General features: G+C 44.2%; 1 protein-coding gene across 2 annotated transcripts in view; it reads left to right on the top strand.

Moving 5' to 3' along the window:
• Positions 1 to 17,686, top strand: part of RNF145 (ring finger protein 145) — a 68,181-nt gene that overhangs the window by 38,634 nt on the left and 11,861 nt on the right. For both annotated transcript variants that reach the window (XM_075009540.1, XM_075009541.1), the window contains 3 exons: positions 1,977 to 2,068; positions 9,196 to 9,431; positions 13,775 to 13,950. In XM_075009540.1, coding sequence (XP_074865641.1) covers positions 1,977 to 2,068; positions 9,196 to 9,431; positions 13,775 to 13,950 — 504 coding nt within the window. The remainder of the gene's footprint in view (positions 1 to 1,976; positions 2,069 to 9,195; positions 9,432 to 13,774; positions 13,951 to 17,686) is intronic.

Genomic DNA, 17,686 nt, shown 5'->3' with positions numbered 1-17,686 from the left:
GAGTGTTTCTCCATGTTTAACTGGCACAGGCTTGAACCCCAAAGTATGGTTGGTCTACAGCAGTGAATGTATTGGATAACTAGCACTAAATCACATGGTTTTCTATGTTGAATGGTAGGGAAGGACTTTCAGTTGATATGGGGATACCAGTTATATTGCTTTTGCTTTGACTAGAGCGCCTACTACGTTGTTCCAATATATCTTTTTATTTGGAGGTGCTGAATGTTTGTGTTCTTCCTGCAAAGTTCTGTAGATCTGTTACCATGAGTACTTCAGCCTGGGTGGGGCCAGACCTGTCAGTCACTGGCAGCAGAGGCAAAAAGGAGGGTTTACTGTCCTGTCTCCCCACAAAAACACCAGCCCCCATTGCTATGGAGCTCAGCTGTGTGTGGAGGGGGCGGGGGGCAAAGTGTGCATTTTCTGGGAGGCGTCATCTTGGCCACCTGGCAGGGTAGGAGAGACTGGGTATGCTGGGCAGGATGCAATGCAGACCTCAGTCCCTCACCATCCTCAGCAGGTTTGGAGCCCGAAAATGGGCCTATGGCAGGCAGCCCACCCTACCAGCGGGAAAATGGACCAGATCAGAGATTGTGCCTAAGTCCCAAAAGACTGTACCAAGATTCTCTCTCTGACCGGGGTGTTCAGCTTCCCCATGGTTTTCTATGAACCATAGAATCAAAAAGCAAAAATGAGGAGCGAAATCAGATGAGATGCAGAGGCAGGAGTGCAGGGGTGGAAAAGGAGTTCACCTTCTAGGTGGTATGCGAAGAACAAAACCTGGCTGCTTTCCTAGAACTTCGATTCTGTTTTTCCTAAATGCTCTGTTGGTCTTGAAGCACATACTTCTGATATCTTAAGCTGCTGTCTCCTTGCATGCATACTTCAGTCAGTGGCAACACATTCTTATTGGTTAAAGCAGGGAGCGCTTGGCTTTTCATATATTAAACTGAGGAAATTAAGTATCAGAGGGGTAGCCGTGTTACTCTGTGTCTACAAAAACAAGAAGTCCTGTAGCACCTTATAACTAACACATTTATTGGAGCATAATCCTTGGTGGGCAAAGAACCTCTTCGTCAGATGCATCTGATGAAACGCGTCTTTGCCCACCAAAGCTTATGCTCCAATATGCTATTTAGTCTCTAAGGTGCCACGGGACTTCTCATTGCTGTTGAGGAAATTGCAATTCACCACACAAGGAAGTGATTTACTTGTGCAGGTGATGAAAACAACTTGTCGGAGTTCTTGAAGGCAGCCATATATGACATCTTATGGAATGTTTCACTCCAAACCAGCAGTGCTGGAATACCATAGGAGAGGAGAATCATAAGGCAAAGGAACCAAGGAGAACTATTGCATTATACATAATAGATTCAAGTAAAGAAGTTCTTGTAAAATGTTTTGTTGACCTGCCCGTCTTACTAGGTACCTTTGGATTACATGCCATTGATGAGTTGCATGTCCAAGTTAAAACTACTGTCGCTGATTTAACTGAGCCCTGCTTGTTACAATATGAATTTTGAGTGGTCCGTGTAGTTTTGTTCATTTAGGCTGTGATTCAGCAAGGTATTGAAGCTGGATCCCAAATTTTAAGCATGAGTAGACCTTTTGCAGTCAAATATGATTTGACACTTTCACATTTAAAGAGTCAGTTTTTAAAGTGGTACAAATGAGCGTTCAGTAGAAAGAGCTGACAGCAGTTTCACCCACAGATGAATTGGAAGGATGTTTTTTCTCATCCTTCCAGTTATAAAGCTGTTTGAAATGGAGCCAGTAGGACACAACCTGTGATGGACAGAAAGGAAATATTTAAACAGACATCGCTGAAAAGTGAAATAGTCCTTATTCCCCCAAATCTCCCTTGTAACTTCAGTCTGTTAAATACAGTGTGTGCAGTAAAGGTGCATGTTTTATGAAGAAGAAAATACCTTTCAGGCTGGCTTAGATTGGTCTTAATCTTTTGGGGTTTTTTTCCTTAGGGATTATGTTAAGAGTGAGCTGGAGTCGGGCTATGAAGGGCCAATGTATTTAGAACCTCTCTCCATGAATCGTTTCATGACTGCCTTAATAGGTAAGTGCACCTTAAATATCTAAGGGATGGCAGGCATTGTTAATTCCTTTCCCAATTTCTTCTGCATGCACTTTTTAAAAAATGTCTTGGGCCTAAACATCTTACTATTTATAGTTTTTTCAGCAGTAAGAGAGGACACATTCTTTTCCATGGAGACAACTGGGTCTATGCTGTCTTTTGATGTAGTTCCATCTTTGGGAGGCTCATTTACTACAACTTCACTAATAAACACATTCCCTTGGGCTGCAACTTTGCTTTTAAATTAAAACATTCACTGTGCCCAGTTTCCTTGATTGTTAAAGTTTTACTTTCACTTGCTCTTTTTGTGTAACAAAATGAACCTACTTAGTTGTGGTAAAGACAAATTTTGGCATGTTAACCTGTGCTATGGCCTTCTGACTCCTCTTGAAGCAGCAAAAATGTGCTGTCAGTCACTGGAGGCACAGAGTATTTTTTATGTTTACCTACAGAAGGATTTTAAATGCATAGATGTGATTAGTGTGGGTGAAAAGTTTTGCCTAGCAAATAACAGCTCATTTAAAAGAGCTGATGAACTGAGAATGCTGGTGCAGTGAATGATGGATATTTTACTTCTGTCTCTGGTTCTCCTGGAACGTGCTGGGGGAAGGATCTGAGAGTCCTGTAGCAGGGAAAAGGTCCCTTGGTTCAGTGAGAGTGCTGTCTGTGTTGTCTTCAAGACTTCAGTTCATAAAACTCAACATGCCTGTAGTTGCCACCCTTACAGTTTCGCATCCTAAAATTAATTTTCCCTTTACTGTCTTTATTGATAGACTAGCTCTCTGACTCACTTTCTCTGATTTAGTTACTGGGCTATGTGAGCAATGTAATTCTAATGAATCTGAGTTTCTCATATAAAAGGCATAAAAATCCAAGTATTAACAAACGTGTGCACGATACATCTGTCTTTAAAAGTGTAGAACAAAGCTTTCATTCTCAACAGCCCAAGGGAAGCGAAAACGTGATTCCCATTACAGACAGCCCAGGAAGTCGACATGCCTGGAGGCTGAAATGTCTTCTACGGTGCAGAAGTTTGTGTAGGTGGCCCTACAAGGATGCAGATAACATTACTGGGCTCTTCGAATATACAATAGAGTGGACCCTGATTTAACAGACTTCGGGAACAATGGACAACCACATTGTTCCCAAAGTGCGCTGGGGTCTGTAAAATCCAAATTCCCCCCAACTCCCCCAAAAATTAAGGGATTTACCTCTGCCATGGCCCAGAGGAGCTGCCACCTCCCACTCTGGAGCCGCCACATGTTCTTCTGACCTCATATTTGACACCCCCCTTCCCTGTCAATCCATTAAATTGAGGGTTTACTGTAGTTATTTCCACGTGACAAAAATCCAGTTTTGACTGAAAAGCCGAGATTAACTGAGTTTGACTAGTTGGCTTTGGAGCGATCTGTTGCAAAAGTGTTACTCATAACAGCAGAAGTAATTTGCATATATGTAGGCCCCTTTTTCCAGAACTGACTTTATAATTTTTCTCATGATAAACTTTGACTGGTAAAAACAAGTCTGCAGTGTTTGAAAATGGGATTTCAGGAGCTATTTCCTCCCACACGTCTGTGTCTGTCTGACCGTTGCTAGGACTACCAACATATACACCTTAGGAGAACAAGAAGTCTTGTGGCACCTTATAGACTAACAGATATTTTGGAGCATAAGCTTTCGTGGGCAAAGACCCGCTTCATCAGATGCATGAGTGAGGGGGTGGTTTCAGAAGGGTATTTAAAGAGTGGGATCCCAGTAAGAGGGAGGGCCAGAGCTGACAGTCTATTCAGCAAGGTGGAAATGGACCAGTATCAGCAGTACTTATTTGTTAGTCCATAAGGTGCCACAAGACTCTTGTTGTTCTTGAAGCTACAGACTAACACAGCTACCTCTCTGATATATGCCTCAGAGTTGCAAATTCTATCATTTTAGGCTTTCCCGTTGTCTAAACGTGCCATGCTTTGGGAACGTTAGGTGGAAAAGTTCAAAAGCTAAGTGGCTTTGGAAACTCTGCTGCCCATGATGTGAATCTTCTTACAACGCAACCCCAGTAATATGTATTTATTTTAATCACTGTTTAAAAACCATAATGGCTTAATGTGGAAGAAAGGGAGAGTTTTGTTAGCATCAGCCTTTTTTGGTGGGTAGAAGGAGAAAATAAAACACAGACGCTCCTGTATTAGAAATGATTAGGAGGAAAAGTTTACCATGCTAGCTTGTTTGCAACAAGTCTTCCATTAGGTCATGAGCTAGATGATTCAGGCTGCTCAAATTGTGAAGTCTTGGGAGGGGAAAATTGGTTTTGTGCTTTTGGAGCTCAGATGCTCCATAGGAGACAGCTGCCCTTCTCCTTCCCTGAAGAAGAGCTTTAAAAGTCTGCATGAAACAGGGTGCCTAAGCACTACTCTGCCGCATCCTCAGCCCCTGGTTTGCAGCTTTCAGAATGCAGGCAGGGGAGTGGATTAGTTGAGGGTTATTAGGTTTGTTACGACACACTCTTCTTCTCTGTGTGACCTTCAGAACAAGTTTCTTTCTTGTGACTAACTATATCGCTAGCTTACATTGTCAGTGGTTTTAATCACATAATACCACCTCACCAAGGTAACCCAACAGTCTTTCCAATTTTTTTCTGTGTCTGCAGGTATCTTTCACCAACGTAGTCTTGCTAGCGTGCAATGGGGCGTACCTTTTCATAAAGACTCCATTCAGGGATCTTTACAGATTATCTCGGAAGGGCTTGACAAACAACACAACACAGACTGGGGAGTCCAGATCGGAGCCTTAAGATAAAGTACTTGGTTTATTTAATCAGGTGACAGGCAAAATCATCTGGCAACGAGTAACTTTCAGTCAGTGTTCACATCGCAAAAGTAAAAGAAGGGACTGCCAGGTATTGCCAGGCAGTCAACATGACGTTGACTTGGCACGTGCTTAGCATGTTATGGAATCGTAGAATACTAGAGCTGGAAGGGACCTGTAGGGATCATCAGGTGCAGTCTCCTCCTCCTCACGGCAAGATCAAGCACCATCTGTGTCATCCCTGTGAGATAGTTATCTAACCTGTTCTTAAACATTTCCAGTGATGGAGAGTCTACAACTACCCTAGGTAATTTATTTTTGTGCTCAGCCCCCCTGAGAGGAAATTTTTCCTAATGTCCAACCTAAACCTCCCTTGCTGTAATTTAAGCCCATTGTTTCTTGTCTTATCATCAGAGGCCAAGGGGAATAATTTTTCTCCCTTTTTCCTTGTAACACCCTGTTAGGCACTTGAAAGCTGCTATCATGTCCCCTCTCAGTCTTCTCTTTTTGAAACTAAATAAACCTAGTTCTTTTAATCTTCTCTCAGAGGTCATATTTCTAGCTCTTTAACTGTTCTATTTACTCTTTTCTGGACCACCCTCTCCATTTTCTCCACATCTTTCCTAAAATGTGGTGCCCGCGACTGAACACAACAATGGACACAAACAGAGGCCTACTCAGCTCAGAGTAGAGCGGAAGAATTACTTATTGCTCACAATGCTCCTGTTACTATATCCCGGAATCATGTTTCCTTTTTTTTGCAACACCATCACCCTGTTAACTCATACTCAGCTTGTGGTCCCCTTTGACTCCTTTATACAGTACTCCATCCTGGGGGGTCACTTCCCATTTTGTACATGTGAAACTTATTGATTGTTCTTCCCGAAGTGAAGTACTTTGAACTGGTCCTTATTGAACTTAATACCATTTTCCTCAGACTATTTCTTCAGTTTGCATAGATCACTTTGAATTCTGGCAACTATCTTCCAACGCAGTTGCATCTCCTCCTGGATTGCAGTCATCTGCAGACTTGATAAATGTATTCTCTCTATGCCATTAGCTAAGTCATTGATGAAGATACTGAACAGACCTGGCTCCCAAACTGACCCCTATGGAACCCCACTTGTTAGTCCCATCCAGCCTGACTGTGAACCATTAATAACTACTCTTTGTGGATGGTTTTCCAGCCAGTTATGCACCCAACCTGATAGTATCCCCATTTAGGTTGTATTTCCCTAGTTTGCTGCTGAGAATGTCATGCAATTCAAATGCTTTACTAAAGTCCAGTTGTACCATATCCACGGCTCCCTCTTTATCCACAAGGCTTGTTATCCTATCAAAGAAAGCGATCAGCTGTGTTGATTAGTAAGGGAATGAGGTTGTGCTGTTGTCCGTCAAATGAGACTTTGAGCTGTGGTCCTGTCCTTCGAAATGATGAGAGATCCAGTGACACTGTTTATAGGAGAACGTACATCTACCCTACAGAACTTAGAGCAGCACAGTTGTACTGCTGCAGCTGAACTGCAGGAGGGTCTTCCATATAGCCACTTTCTCCTGCTGCCATAATTAAAGCAACCCTTAACAAGTAGCGGTAGCCATGTTAGGAGGAGGGTGTCTCCCGCAGGCATAGTGCTGCCCACAATAGGACTTCTGTCTGTAAAACTTACGTTGGCAAGGTTGTTTCACATTCCTGGTCCCCTCTAATCTTTTCCATCCATGTACAGACTTTTTCCCAGGGAGGTGCAGAATAAATTTTTATGTGCACCACAGTGGAAGTAAAAGCCACGCTGTGGGGGGAGTGTCTGCTCACCGGCTGGATGGCATTTGAATCTCTCCTTAGCAGCTGCACAAATGCAGTAGGTCCTTGAGTCGCACCAGAATTGAGCTCCTGCGCACCCTCGCGGAACTCCAGTTTTGCACAAGTTGGGCAGGAAGCCGGGAAACTGAACAGTGCAGCAGTGCTGGTCAGTTTCCTGGCTCCCAGAGTGGTGGGGAGCCAGGAACCAGGGGGCAGCCTGGCTTCCAGCTCCCCTTGGTTGGCAGGAGCCAGGAAACTGACGAGTGCTGGTCAGTTTCCCTGCTCCCTGAGGCTTTGGGAGCCAGGCACAGTTTCTCCTTGGCTTTCCCCAGCAGGGGGAGCTGGGCAGGCAGACAGCTGTGGCTGTCTGGGGGAACTGGGGAGAAGCCACGGCAGTGCCGCTGTCTCTCCACCTGTCTTCTCTGGGCTGGAGCAGGTTGCTGGCAGAGGAGCTGTGCTATCCCCCCAGCCCCTGGGAACCCCAGAATTTCAACTTGCGCTTGACTCACATTAACGGAAGGTTAAGGGCAAGTCAACATTGCACATATTGGGGGTTTACTGTGCTCAGCTTCCAAGGAGCACTGCTCCTGACTAACAAACTTTACAGGAAAAATGCTCATGTAGGTGGAGTTTATGGGTGCTAAATTGATGCTGTGGCAAAATTTCATGTTAGCTAATTACGTCGTGCCTAGATTCCTCAAAAGTATTGGTGCCAGTTTTGGTATTCTTTTGTCTGTAAGGCTGGGTTGCCTTAGTTACCGTGAATCACAGTAACTGGAGCACAGCCAACTGTACAAGCAGCTGAGTAACAGAAAACTGTTAGTGTGCAAGTGATGTGCTACCAGTGTTTTAACCAGGGCTCCTACAAAGATGTTCTCCCACTTGCTAATAAGTGTGATGTCCTGGGGACAAAGGCTGAGACTGGTCCGTGGCAGAGAGCAGGAAATGAGGACGCAGGGATTCAGGGGTCTTCACTGTTTTCCCCTGAAGGGGATAAAGGGAAAGGGATTCTCCCAGAACCTTAAGGATGTGAGGTAATGTGACCAGGAAAATTTCTTAGGTTTAGTTGATGGAAATGTGGCATTTATGTTCCTGTGAAATAGACTGAAAGGTTATAACACAAAGTGCAGCTTGAGAGGGGTGTGTGCAGACCATAGAATCGCAGAAATGTAGTACTGAAGGGACCTCGGTAGATTGTCTAGGCCAGTCCTCTGCACTGAGACAGGGCGAGGTACTCTCTAGACCAGAGGCTCTCAAACTGCAGGGGGGCACAGCATGTTGTTTTGGGGGGGGAGGGAGCAGGAGAGAAGCTTTAGTGAGGGAAAAAGCACATATTTTACATAGTAATGAATAGTCCAGTCCACCCCTTACTGCTGGACTGCTGGTGCTACTTTCAGAGCTGGGCGTCCAGCCAGCTGCCACTGCTTTTGGCTCTGCAGTTAGACTGAGGCTACATCTGCACTACCAGATCCATTTCATTTTAGAACTCTGGGTTTTTTTAATTTGATTTTTGAGTATCCTCACTTCCCATAAAGTCCACACAGTCGAGTTTGTCGTGCCACACTAGGACAGCCAAACATCGACTGTTGCAGCAACGCATTGTGGGAACCTATCCCACAGTTCTCACAGCCCTGCATTCTGCTCCCTACTCCCAGGTCCTGCTGCACCCCCACCACCACTGTCAGCGCTCTCCTTGCTGCCTTCTTCCTGCATCCCTGCAGCTTGGGGGAGCTGGGAAACTGACCAGCACTGCTGCCCGGCTCTCAGGGGCCAGGTGCAGCAGGGAGCCAGCTGCTTTACTGGTCAGTTTCCCGGCTCCCTCAAGGGGTGGGGAGCTGGGAGGCAGGTGCAGCGGTACTAGTCAGCCTGTGGAGGCTCATGAATTTGGTTCAGAGACGTTGCGCTTCCACACTAGCTTTCATTCAGACTCTTAAATTTGAACTTGACACTATACCCACCCGGTTCTGGTGATGTTATGATATCAATATTAGTGCTCCCTATATCGAGCTAATGGCATTTACAGTGAAGACAGTCACTTGGTACAGTCGAGCTTACTGCCTTAAGCTCGAGTTTATCTTGTAGACGTAGCCTGAGGCACAGGAAGGTTGTCTCTGGGTGTGGCCCCCATCCACACCTTCTCTTCCTCCTCTCTTAGGCAGAAATGACGGCACAGTTGGGCTTCAGAAACTCACAGCTAACGGGAGGGGATGAAGACATCGTTCACCCAGTGTTTGTAGGGCTTGTTTCAAGGTTGTTCCTTGCGCTAGCAGATAGAATCCATAGTCGGTGCATCAGCACCCTTTCCTCTGCTGTAACACCTTCCTGCGCCGCATGGGTAACATCGTGTGTAAACCTCCAAAGGGTCTGGTCTCGTATCAGGTGTGCTGTGGTTAGCAGAAGTGCCATGGCAGTGCTGGTCACCGCTCGATGCTGTACTGGGCAGTTAAGTTAAGATGCATTTACCGTGGAGGAGGAGAACTGCTTGCTATAAAAGATTTTGTCCTGTTTTCAGGCCAGCTGGTGGTGTGCACACTGTGCTCCTGCGTCATGAAAACCAAGCAGATCTGGCTCTTTTCCGCTCACATGCTCCCTCTGCTGGCCCGGCTCTGCCTCGTCCCCCTGGAAACCATTGTTATCATCAACAAATTTGCCATGATTTTCACAGGCTTGGAAGTGCTCTATTTTCTGGCATCGAATCTTCTAGTACCATATAATCTTGCGAAATCTGCATACCGAGAGCTTGTCCAGGTAGGATGTACACAGGTCGTAACAGGCTCATGGGCTCCAGTTGTGGTATTGTTTTATCTACTGTGGCCTGAAAAAGCCATTGTCGCAAAATGTCTTTCAGTTTTGGGTGCTAATTATGCTTCCCTATCGCTCCATGTTTTGCTGGCCTCTGCAACGTCCACTTCCCCTTATGTAAAGTCCCAGTACAAAAGCATGGGCTAGCAGATAGCGCAATGACTTGGATGCTGATAATGGCTGGTCACAAAAATTGCCTGGCTTGCTAGACCTCCAGTTTGGTTATTCCCTGTTTTTAATCGGCTAAAACCCAGATGGACTTCGTAATTCCTAAATCTGAAAAAAAAAGTGGCTCTTGGAAAGCAAATTGCACCCACTAAAACAATTGCAGTAATTCTGGGTTAGATAATAATGCCCTATGTAGAAAAGTGGCAGTTTGTAAGGATAGCTTATCTTGAACTGGAAATGAGAGATCCAACAGAAAAACACAACACCCAAAATAAACTGTGAATAACTTACACTTCTGGAATATTAAAATGCATTAGCAACTTTGTGTACACATAAGCATCTGTTTAGAAATTCACTCCATTTTTCTCACTGATGTGTGTAACTTTCATTAATGTCAGCTAGGCAAGTCAATTGACGGAGACTTCAAAACTGGCTTACTGAGAACACAGGGGAAGCTTTCTGACATTTCTAACAAGGAATTTCCTGGCTTTTGTCGGGCAGAGTAACTCGTCAATTTTTTCAACCAGCCCCACTGTACAAACCCCAGCTGTGCTACAGGTCCAGTTTGTAGCTTGATAATGGGGTTGTTATATTTTCTTTGGCTGCAGAGAGTGACAGGAATGAACACCAGTCCCAAGAGAGTGCTCCAGTTCTGCTTGACATAAGTCCCAGATTGTGTGTTGGCCCAGCAAAATGCAAAGTGACTGGGAATAATAAAGTTTCTTGTATCCAGAGAGAATTGACTGAGGTTGCAGTTTCTATGCAGAATATGAAGATGGGCTGCCTCTCCAATGAAAACAATCCATCCCACCTCACTGTTTCTGAAAATGAGATCTGTGTGTAAGGCACTGTGACCTACATGACCTTGCGTTGGAAACTGCCCAGAATTAGGTGTCTGGTTCGACACCCGTTCTGGAAACTTTTATTGAGCAGAAAGTGTTTTAAAAGTAACTTGGAAAAGGGGGGAAAAAATGGGCCCGTGGCTCTGTTTTTTCTGCTCTTTTATATAATGAAGGCCTAAAAGGTTTCTGTGGAAAGGAATTTTCTGTTTTTCTTTAATATCCTGATTTTTATCTTGCCTTGGAAATCTTTATGGCTTTGTCTAGGCTAACAGCTTGTCCTGCAAACATCCTACTGTTGCTATTGCTGCCTGAGCATCAGATCTGGTGAAAATGGTAAGGCAGCTAATGTGGATGAACATCCTGTAGCCACGGCTGTTCTCGCTGCCATGTTGCCTAACTCTCTGCTCGAGGCAGGTCAGAATGGCCCATGGTGAAACCTCTGAAATGTGCCAGATCCCTGCTCTCCAATGGGATTCCCATCAGTGCTGTCCCCCAGTGTAGTATCACTGATGGGAAGTTTTTTGGTAAAATTCCCTAGTGCAGACAAGGCCCATCTGAAACTTGGAAATTTTTGTTCTTTCTTACCACCTATTTAACCTTGGTACCAAACATACATTTGGTTCCCAAGATATTACTGTCAGATTCAGTGCCATTCATTTAAGTGTCATTTAAGATAATCTAAGATCCCTAGTCATGGAGGAAGGTAAGTCCACATTTGACACTTTTCTGTGTTGATAACACCGAACCAACAGCATAAGTCAGCAATGGTGTTTTTTTGGAAGAGGGGGAGAGATTTTTCGTGTTATTTCTGTACATCATGAAGAATTGCCCCCAAATATCCATTTTAATGTAACTTACCAATAAACTCACACTAAACTTTAAATTGTTTTGATAAGCTACACTTGACATACAGTGACATCATAAATGTACCCTCAACACTTCTTTCTTTCTTGGCACTTGCATTAGGAACGCTTCCATATCTTGAGGTTGCTTTAATACCATGTGCAAGCTCAAAGGGATAGCTGTTTGAATGTTCATTTTTGTCTGTTCTTCTTCAGACTTTTATCAGTCACTGTAAGTGTCCTGATTGTTTGTTTCTGTGATCACTGTAAAGATTTGAAATTAAGTGGGTATATGTGGGGGAGAGGGCTCTTGAGGGCTCACTGATTCCCAGGGTCTTTCAAATCTGTGTTTACTAGTCATTGCAGGACTGTTTTGGCCTTGAGAAAAAGTGTTGAAGTACAAACTCTTCAAGGAGCGTTGCTCAGGCTATGTTTTCACCAATTCACTATGCAAATCAAGGGCATAACTCGTCATGCGTGGCTATGGAACAATTTGGGAGTATTAACAGCATGCTGCTAGAATAATAAGCAGCTATGGCTGAGAATAGTAATGTGCAATGTATGTTAGAGAGAACTGGAATTAGGAGAAATGTTAATGACTTTTGGGTTTTTTTTGGTTTTTTTTGGTTTTTTGTAGGGAGGAGATGAGCTGCTTCTGAGGCAAATTACTTATGCCATCCTCAGCATATGGGGATAGTTGTAACCTTGTTGGGCTGTGTATTATGATTATAATGTGGTTTAAAAGGAAGATGGGGGGAACACCAAGAAAATCGCCCTTTTAAGGACCTCACTATTGTGGAAATCTAGACCCTATTCCCTATTAAAACAACTAAAGTCGGGGGGACGGGGTGGTGAAACTGGCCCCAGTTTCCCCTCTCCTGTGAGCAGCCAGCAGCCCAGAGCTGGGCTGTAGCTGCCCCCACTCACAGGAGACGGGAAACTGGCCAGCGCTGCTGTTCTAGTCAGTTTCCCAGCCGCCAGGAGTGTTTGTGGAGCTGGGAAACCTGCTGCCTGCTTCCTGGCTCCCCAGCACTCTAGGAGCCAGGGAAGTGGCCAGTGCGTGAGCTGCTGCCTGGCTCCCAGCTCCTCCCAACTTGTGCGAAATGTGAGTTGTGCGAGGTTGCCCAGGAACTCAACCTTCACATCACTTGGGGCTCTGCTGTATTCAGGCCCAATTTTTAGTTAAACTTCTGAACCCAGCAGCTTGGGAGACGAAGCCTGGGGGAAGATGGGCCAAAGCAGCTTTTTGTCACCTTCTGCATCCTGGATTCTGGACTTTGGCGTCTGATATAAATTTAGAGCAACTTCAAGGGCTGCCTACAAGTGGCAGAGCTTCTCAGAACCCCCCCATACTGCTCACTACTAGAGGGGCACCCCTCTGTGTATGATTGCTTATGCTGGACTTGTGCCACGAGGCCATTGCAGCTCCTTTGCAGTGCCTGAGCAGGGGTTGCTTCTGGGCCCCCAAACCAATATGTTTCTTGTTAAGCCAGCTATGCAAGAAGTTACATTTACAGGACGTTACTATCGTGTTCTGACATTTGCCAGTGTTCACAAGGATCTGCAGCTCTTTCACCGTAGAATGCCAGTACTTGTACAGTACACGTTTTGCTTCTCTATCTTCTCTTAAAATAAGTGTTTCTTAGTGATTACTCCATAGCCATTGTGTGATTCTTGTTTTGGCTGTGAGAAACAGTCATTTTGATTTAAAATAAAGCCATTGGTGGAAGCATTAGCAATGAATAATTTCCACGTCACTTCTAAGGTGATATCAGCATTCCAAACGGATATTCAGCTTCCTGAAAATTGCTCCATAGTCACTAGTTCTAACATAAACTTCAAGAATAACAAGAAGTCTTGTGGCACCTTATAGACGAACAGGTATTTTGGAGCATAAGCTTTCGTGGGCAAAGACCTGCTTCATCAGAGGCATGAGACGGGTCTTTGCCCACGAAAGCTTATGCTCCAAAATACCTGTTCGTCTGTAAGTTCCCACAGGACTACTTGTTGTTCTCGAAGCTCCAGACTGACATGGCTATCTCTCTGATAAACTTCAAGTGAATTACTGTCCAGACTGTCTCTGCCTTGTGTTCCAGCTGTGCCAATGTTTGGGTATTTAGTTTTTGCTGTAATAGAATCATAGAATACTAGGACTGGAAGGGACCTCGAGAGGCCACCGAGTCCAGCCCCCTGCCCCAATAGCAGGACCAAGTACTGTGTAATAAGTGTCTGAGATGCTAAGCACCTGCCTTTAACCAAAGGTTAAAGAAGTATTAAGTCACAAAATCCTTGTAGGTGACTCACATGTGCCATGGGAATCCGACTCTCAGTTTGAAGTACAAATGAATGTTTTTGGGTTGTTTTTTCCTATTATCTCCTGTAAAAATACAGGATGTGAACAAATACAACAAACTGGTCTTGTCTTTGCCTTGCCTAGGTAGTGGAGGTGTATGGTCTCCTGGCATTGGGGATGTCTTTGTGGAACCAGCTGGTGGTCCCCGTTCTATTCATGGTGTTCTGGCTTGTCTTATTTGCTCTTCAAATCTACTCTTACTTCAGCACACGAGATCAGCCTGCTTCGAGAGAGAGGCTTCTCTTCCTCTTTCTGACAAGGTAATTAACCAGTGTTCACAATAAGCTGTTTTGTTACATGCATTGTTTATATTCCTGAAATAAGGTGCTGGCTGCCACAAATGAAAAGTTTAAATCAGCTGTCTTTATTCTAGTCCCTAGTAAGGATTTTGTCCGTATCACAAAGCCACCATGCATCTAGTTCAGATAAGCCTTTTGCTTCACAGCAGCTGACTACAGAGGGGTATTAACAGAATTGTGGAAAAGCTCCCAGCAAATACAATATATTACAGTGATGAGCAAGCTAGTGTAGACTCAGTACTCCAGAAGTTTTCATAGGGCTTCAAAAGGTTTGAATCAGTAATCTAGCCTATCACCAGTTCAGGCTGGTTAACTCATACCTCCGCTGGTACTTGTTCGTAGGCTTGTGTTGTGGAGTCGATATCTCTTGTGTCCTTGATGCTGTATTTTCAGCTGTGGCAGCAACACGTTCTGAAATTAATCAAGCCCATGCTGTAAGTGAAAGTTTAACAATGAACAGCAACGCTGGGGAATTCCAGCCACGCTGATATCAGCAGAATCAGAAGGAAAACAAGGGGAAAAAGTATTTTCCTTGAGAAGGAGACACTTGGGTTTCCTTTCCGATGATTCTCAAAATCTCAGTTTTACTCTGTTCCCCAGTTGGATTCCTCTTGAAACTAGTTTTCAGGGCCAGAAACAAATGATTTCTGCTGTCGGGTTTCTTTTGGTGGGTGTGTCTGTTTAGCAGCCCACATTCTTACTGGCGATTTCATCGACATTCGCAGTGCTTATGATGCTTGGAAAATTTCATACCTCTTTGTCTTCTGTTGTTGGCATTCATCTGTCTGAGACCTAGAAGAACCATAAGAAACCTGTTTCATTCTCTCTGGTTTTTCCCTCACTAGATTATGACTCACCCAGTTTTTCCCTTCACCCTTCTGCTGTATTTGGGACTTCCTTGACTTTCTGTTAAACCATGCAAGCCACACGTAGTCAGCATCTCCTAACTCTGTAAAGCTTTTGTCTGTGGAGTAACCTGTGTCCACCACACTGCCCAAGCGCTCTGATTTCAGAGTCCACTTAAGAGAGAGCTGCTGGGGGCATGTACACGTTACATAATAAGAGGAGTAATGCCACCAGTCCTGTGTTGCATTACAACATTAGCAGAGGTGATTAGTTGTCAGTTAATGCCCCCCAACTTTATTTTACACCTCTGCTGAAGTTTTGATTTTGCACAAGGCAGAATATTGACTCTGCCTGGCTGTACTGTACTGTACTGTAGCAGTTGGCAGGGATGTGGACTGCATGACCTCTCGGGTCTCTTCCATCTCTAAGTTCTATGATTGAGTTGAAGAAATCGCAGCATAGGAAGTCAGATTTTTTTTTTCCCTTTTTGTGAAGAACTGGAAAATGTGATGCTACTTACGAGGGGCAGAGATCAGAGAGTCACTTGACAGCAGGAAGGTGAGGAATTGGGGGATGATGAAATGGCTCTTCCTTGCCGGGAGAACCCAGTAGCTCCCACATCACTGAGTCACTTAGGCACCGTGGGGAGCTCTGAGTCTAATACAGAAGTCTGTGCTTTAGTAATGTGCATGCTCTGTCTGGCTACAGTTGGAGAGCAGAGGTTTGTATGCGACAACAGGGGAACTTTAACAGGCAGGTAGCCATGTTAGTCTGTACTCCAACAAAAGAAACCGGCAGAAATGTAGCACTTTAAAGACTAACAAAATGATTTATTTGTTGATGAGCTTTCGTGGGACAGACTCTGTTCTTCAGATCAGTTTCAGGGGAACTTTGATGTGCTTCATGCATTTGGTAAATCTTGTGGTTGTTGCTAGCATGCACAAGATCTCCAAAAGAAAGATCACTAATGCCAGATTAATTCTCTCAGTGTAAATATCAGTGTTGGGTTTTGCAGGCATGAGCCATCAGTATTCCAGTTACTGAGGTTATTTTAAAGCTAATGCACAGGTTTACTTAGTGCAGTCTAACTAAACCACTTCCAGTTCTAGTGTTAGATTCTGGAGTTGTGCCACAAAATAAATGGGCAAGAATGAGAGTGATCATGTACCAGTCCATCCACATCAGGTACAACTTACCAGCTAAGTATCTCCAATATACCTGTATCTTGTTAATATAGCAGAGTCGAGCAAGATATTAGTAGGTAGTAAGCTGTTTACACTCTTACATCGAGCAAGATGCAAAATAGTACTTGGTAGACTTCCTCTGTGCAGCCCCAGACATGAAAGCACCACCCTGTCTTCTATAGACTCATTTTCATCACTCTAGACATGATTCCTCAAGGTATCCTTCCCAATGTGTGTTTGGGCATCTCTCTCGTCATTTTACCTGCCCAGGAGCAACACACACAACCAGGAGATTTTTGTACCTGTATTTTGTTGGCCAAAGATGCTTTTGTATGGTAAGGAAGTGCTGCTTTACCACTTGTGTTTCCTCTGAAGAGAGAGAGAGAGCTCTGGGAAGTTGCAATATGTGCTCAACAAGACGATAAAGATTGTCCAGTCAGCCAGAAGACTGCTTAGTAAAATTGAAAAAGTGCTTCTCTCTGGGAAGAGAGCGCTCTGTGAACATGTGCCATTTATTAGCGGTAATGAATTCTTTCCTAGAGCTGTAAAGCTCCAGGATTCAAGTAAGAGCAATCTGAGTGCATTTAAGAGCAATGTCAAAGTTCCACAAATACCCATCAGACAATAAATAACAGGACACAGCCTTCATTGAAGATGGCAAGTATCCAAATCTTCCAGGCAGTTATAAGCTCTCACCTGCGGGCATAAGGGTAAATCTGGAAGCATTCCAGTCAGTCCTTTGCAGTTTTTAAGCTCCTCTGAGTCCTTTCAGTGATAAAATATCTCCACTTAAACTTCATTACAAAGGACAGTAGCCTCCTTTGTAGAGGTGTTAAAGTTCTGTCTTGTGGAGTTAGGTCAGCTGTGCAGCATCAGACTTCTCCTTAACTATGGTTCCTTCATTCCTGACAACTTTGAAATAAACCCCCTGAAGTTATTCAAAATACCATGCATAGCAGCAGCCTTTCATATTAAACATCACACGTGTCCGACAGAGAGGGGCAAACCAGCCCAGGAACAGTTGTGGGAGAATAGTCATCCCTTCCAGAGACCTATCCCTTAAAGTTTCTAGTGGACAGCTGATTAAGATACAAAAGTCTTTCATACCCTATCAAACAGGGGTGGAGGAATATTTCAGCTTAATGTTGGATTGCTGATGAATAAGTAGAATGATACATAATACAGCATGAGCTGTTATATGACACAGATGCTTGAAGAAGAAATGACCTGCATTGCTTGGTGTTGTCTTTCTGGTGCCATGGAAAAAACATTGGAAATGGACTAAATGTACCGGTGCATCTGTTTCCTTTTGTTCTTTTCAGTATCTCTGATGGGTTCATTCTTAGAACTTTGTGCTTCTACTTGCTCCATTAGTGAATTAGAATGCTGCAATGTGGCATCCTAATAATTTATTTGGGAACAGACTGTCGTGAAGGAACCCAAGGTCCACGAATGTGGCCCTGAGTTGAGTAGCTCAGGATTCCCTGGCCTTAGAGTAAGCAAGCACAAAGCATAATGAATAAATCATTTTGTTAGTCTTTAAAGTGCTACATTTCTGCTGCTTTGTTTTATTGAGAGTACAGACTAACACGGCTACCTCTCCGTTACTATTCAAGCACAAAGCTGCACTTCGTCACTGCTTTCCAGCTCTGCTCCCATTGGATGTT

This window comes from Carettochelys insculpta, chromosome 15 (genome assembly GCF_033958435.1).
Source record: "Carettochelys insculpta isolate YL-2023 chromosome 15, ASM3395843v1, whole genome shotgun sequence".
NCBI lineage: Eukaryota > Metazoa > Chordata > Testudines > Carettochelyidae > Carettochelys > Carettochelys insculpta.
The sequence above is the reverse complement of the archived record's forward strand: the minus strand, read 5'-3'. Positions and strand labels throughout refer to the sequence as shown.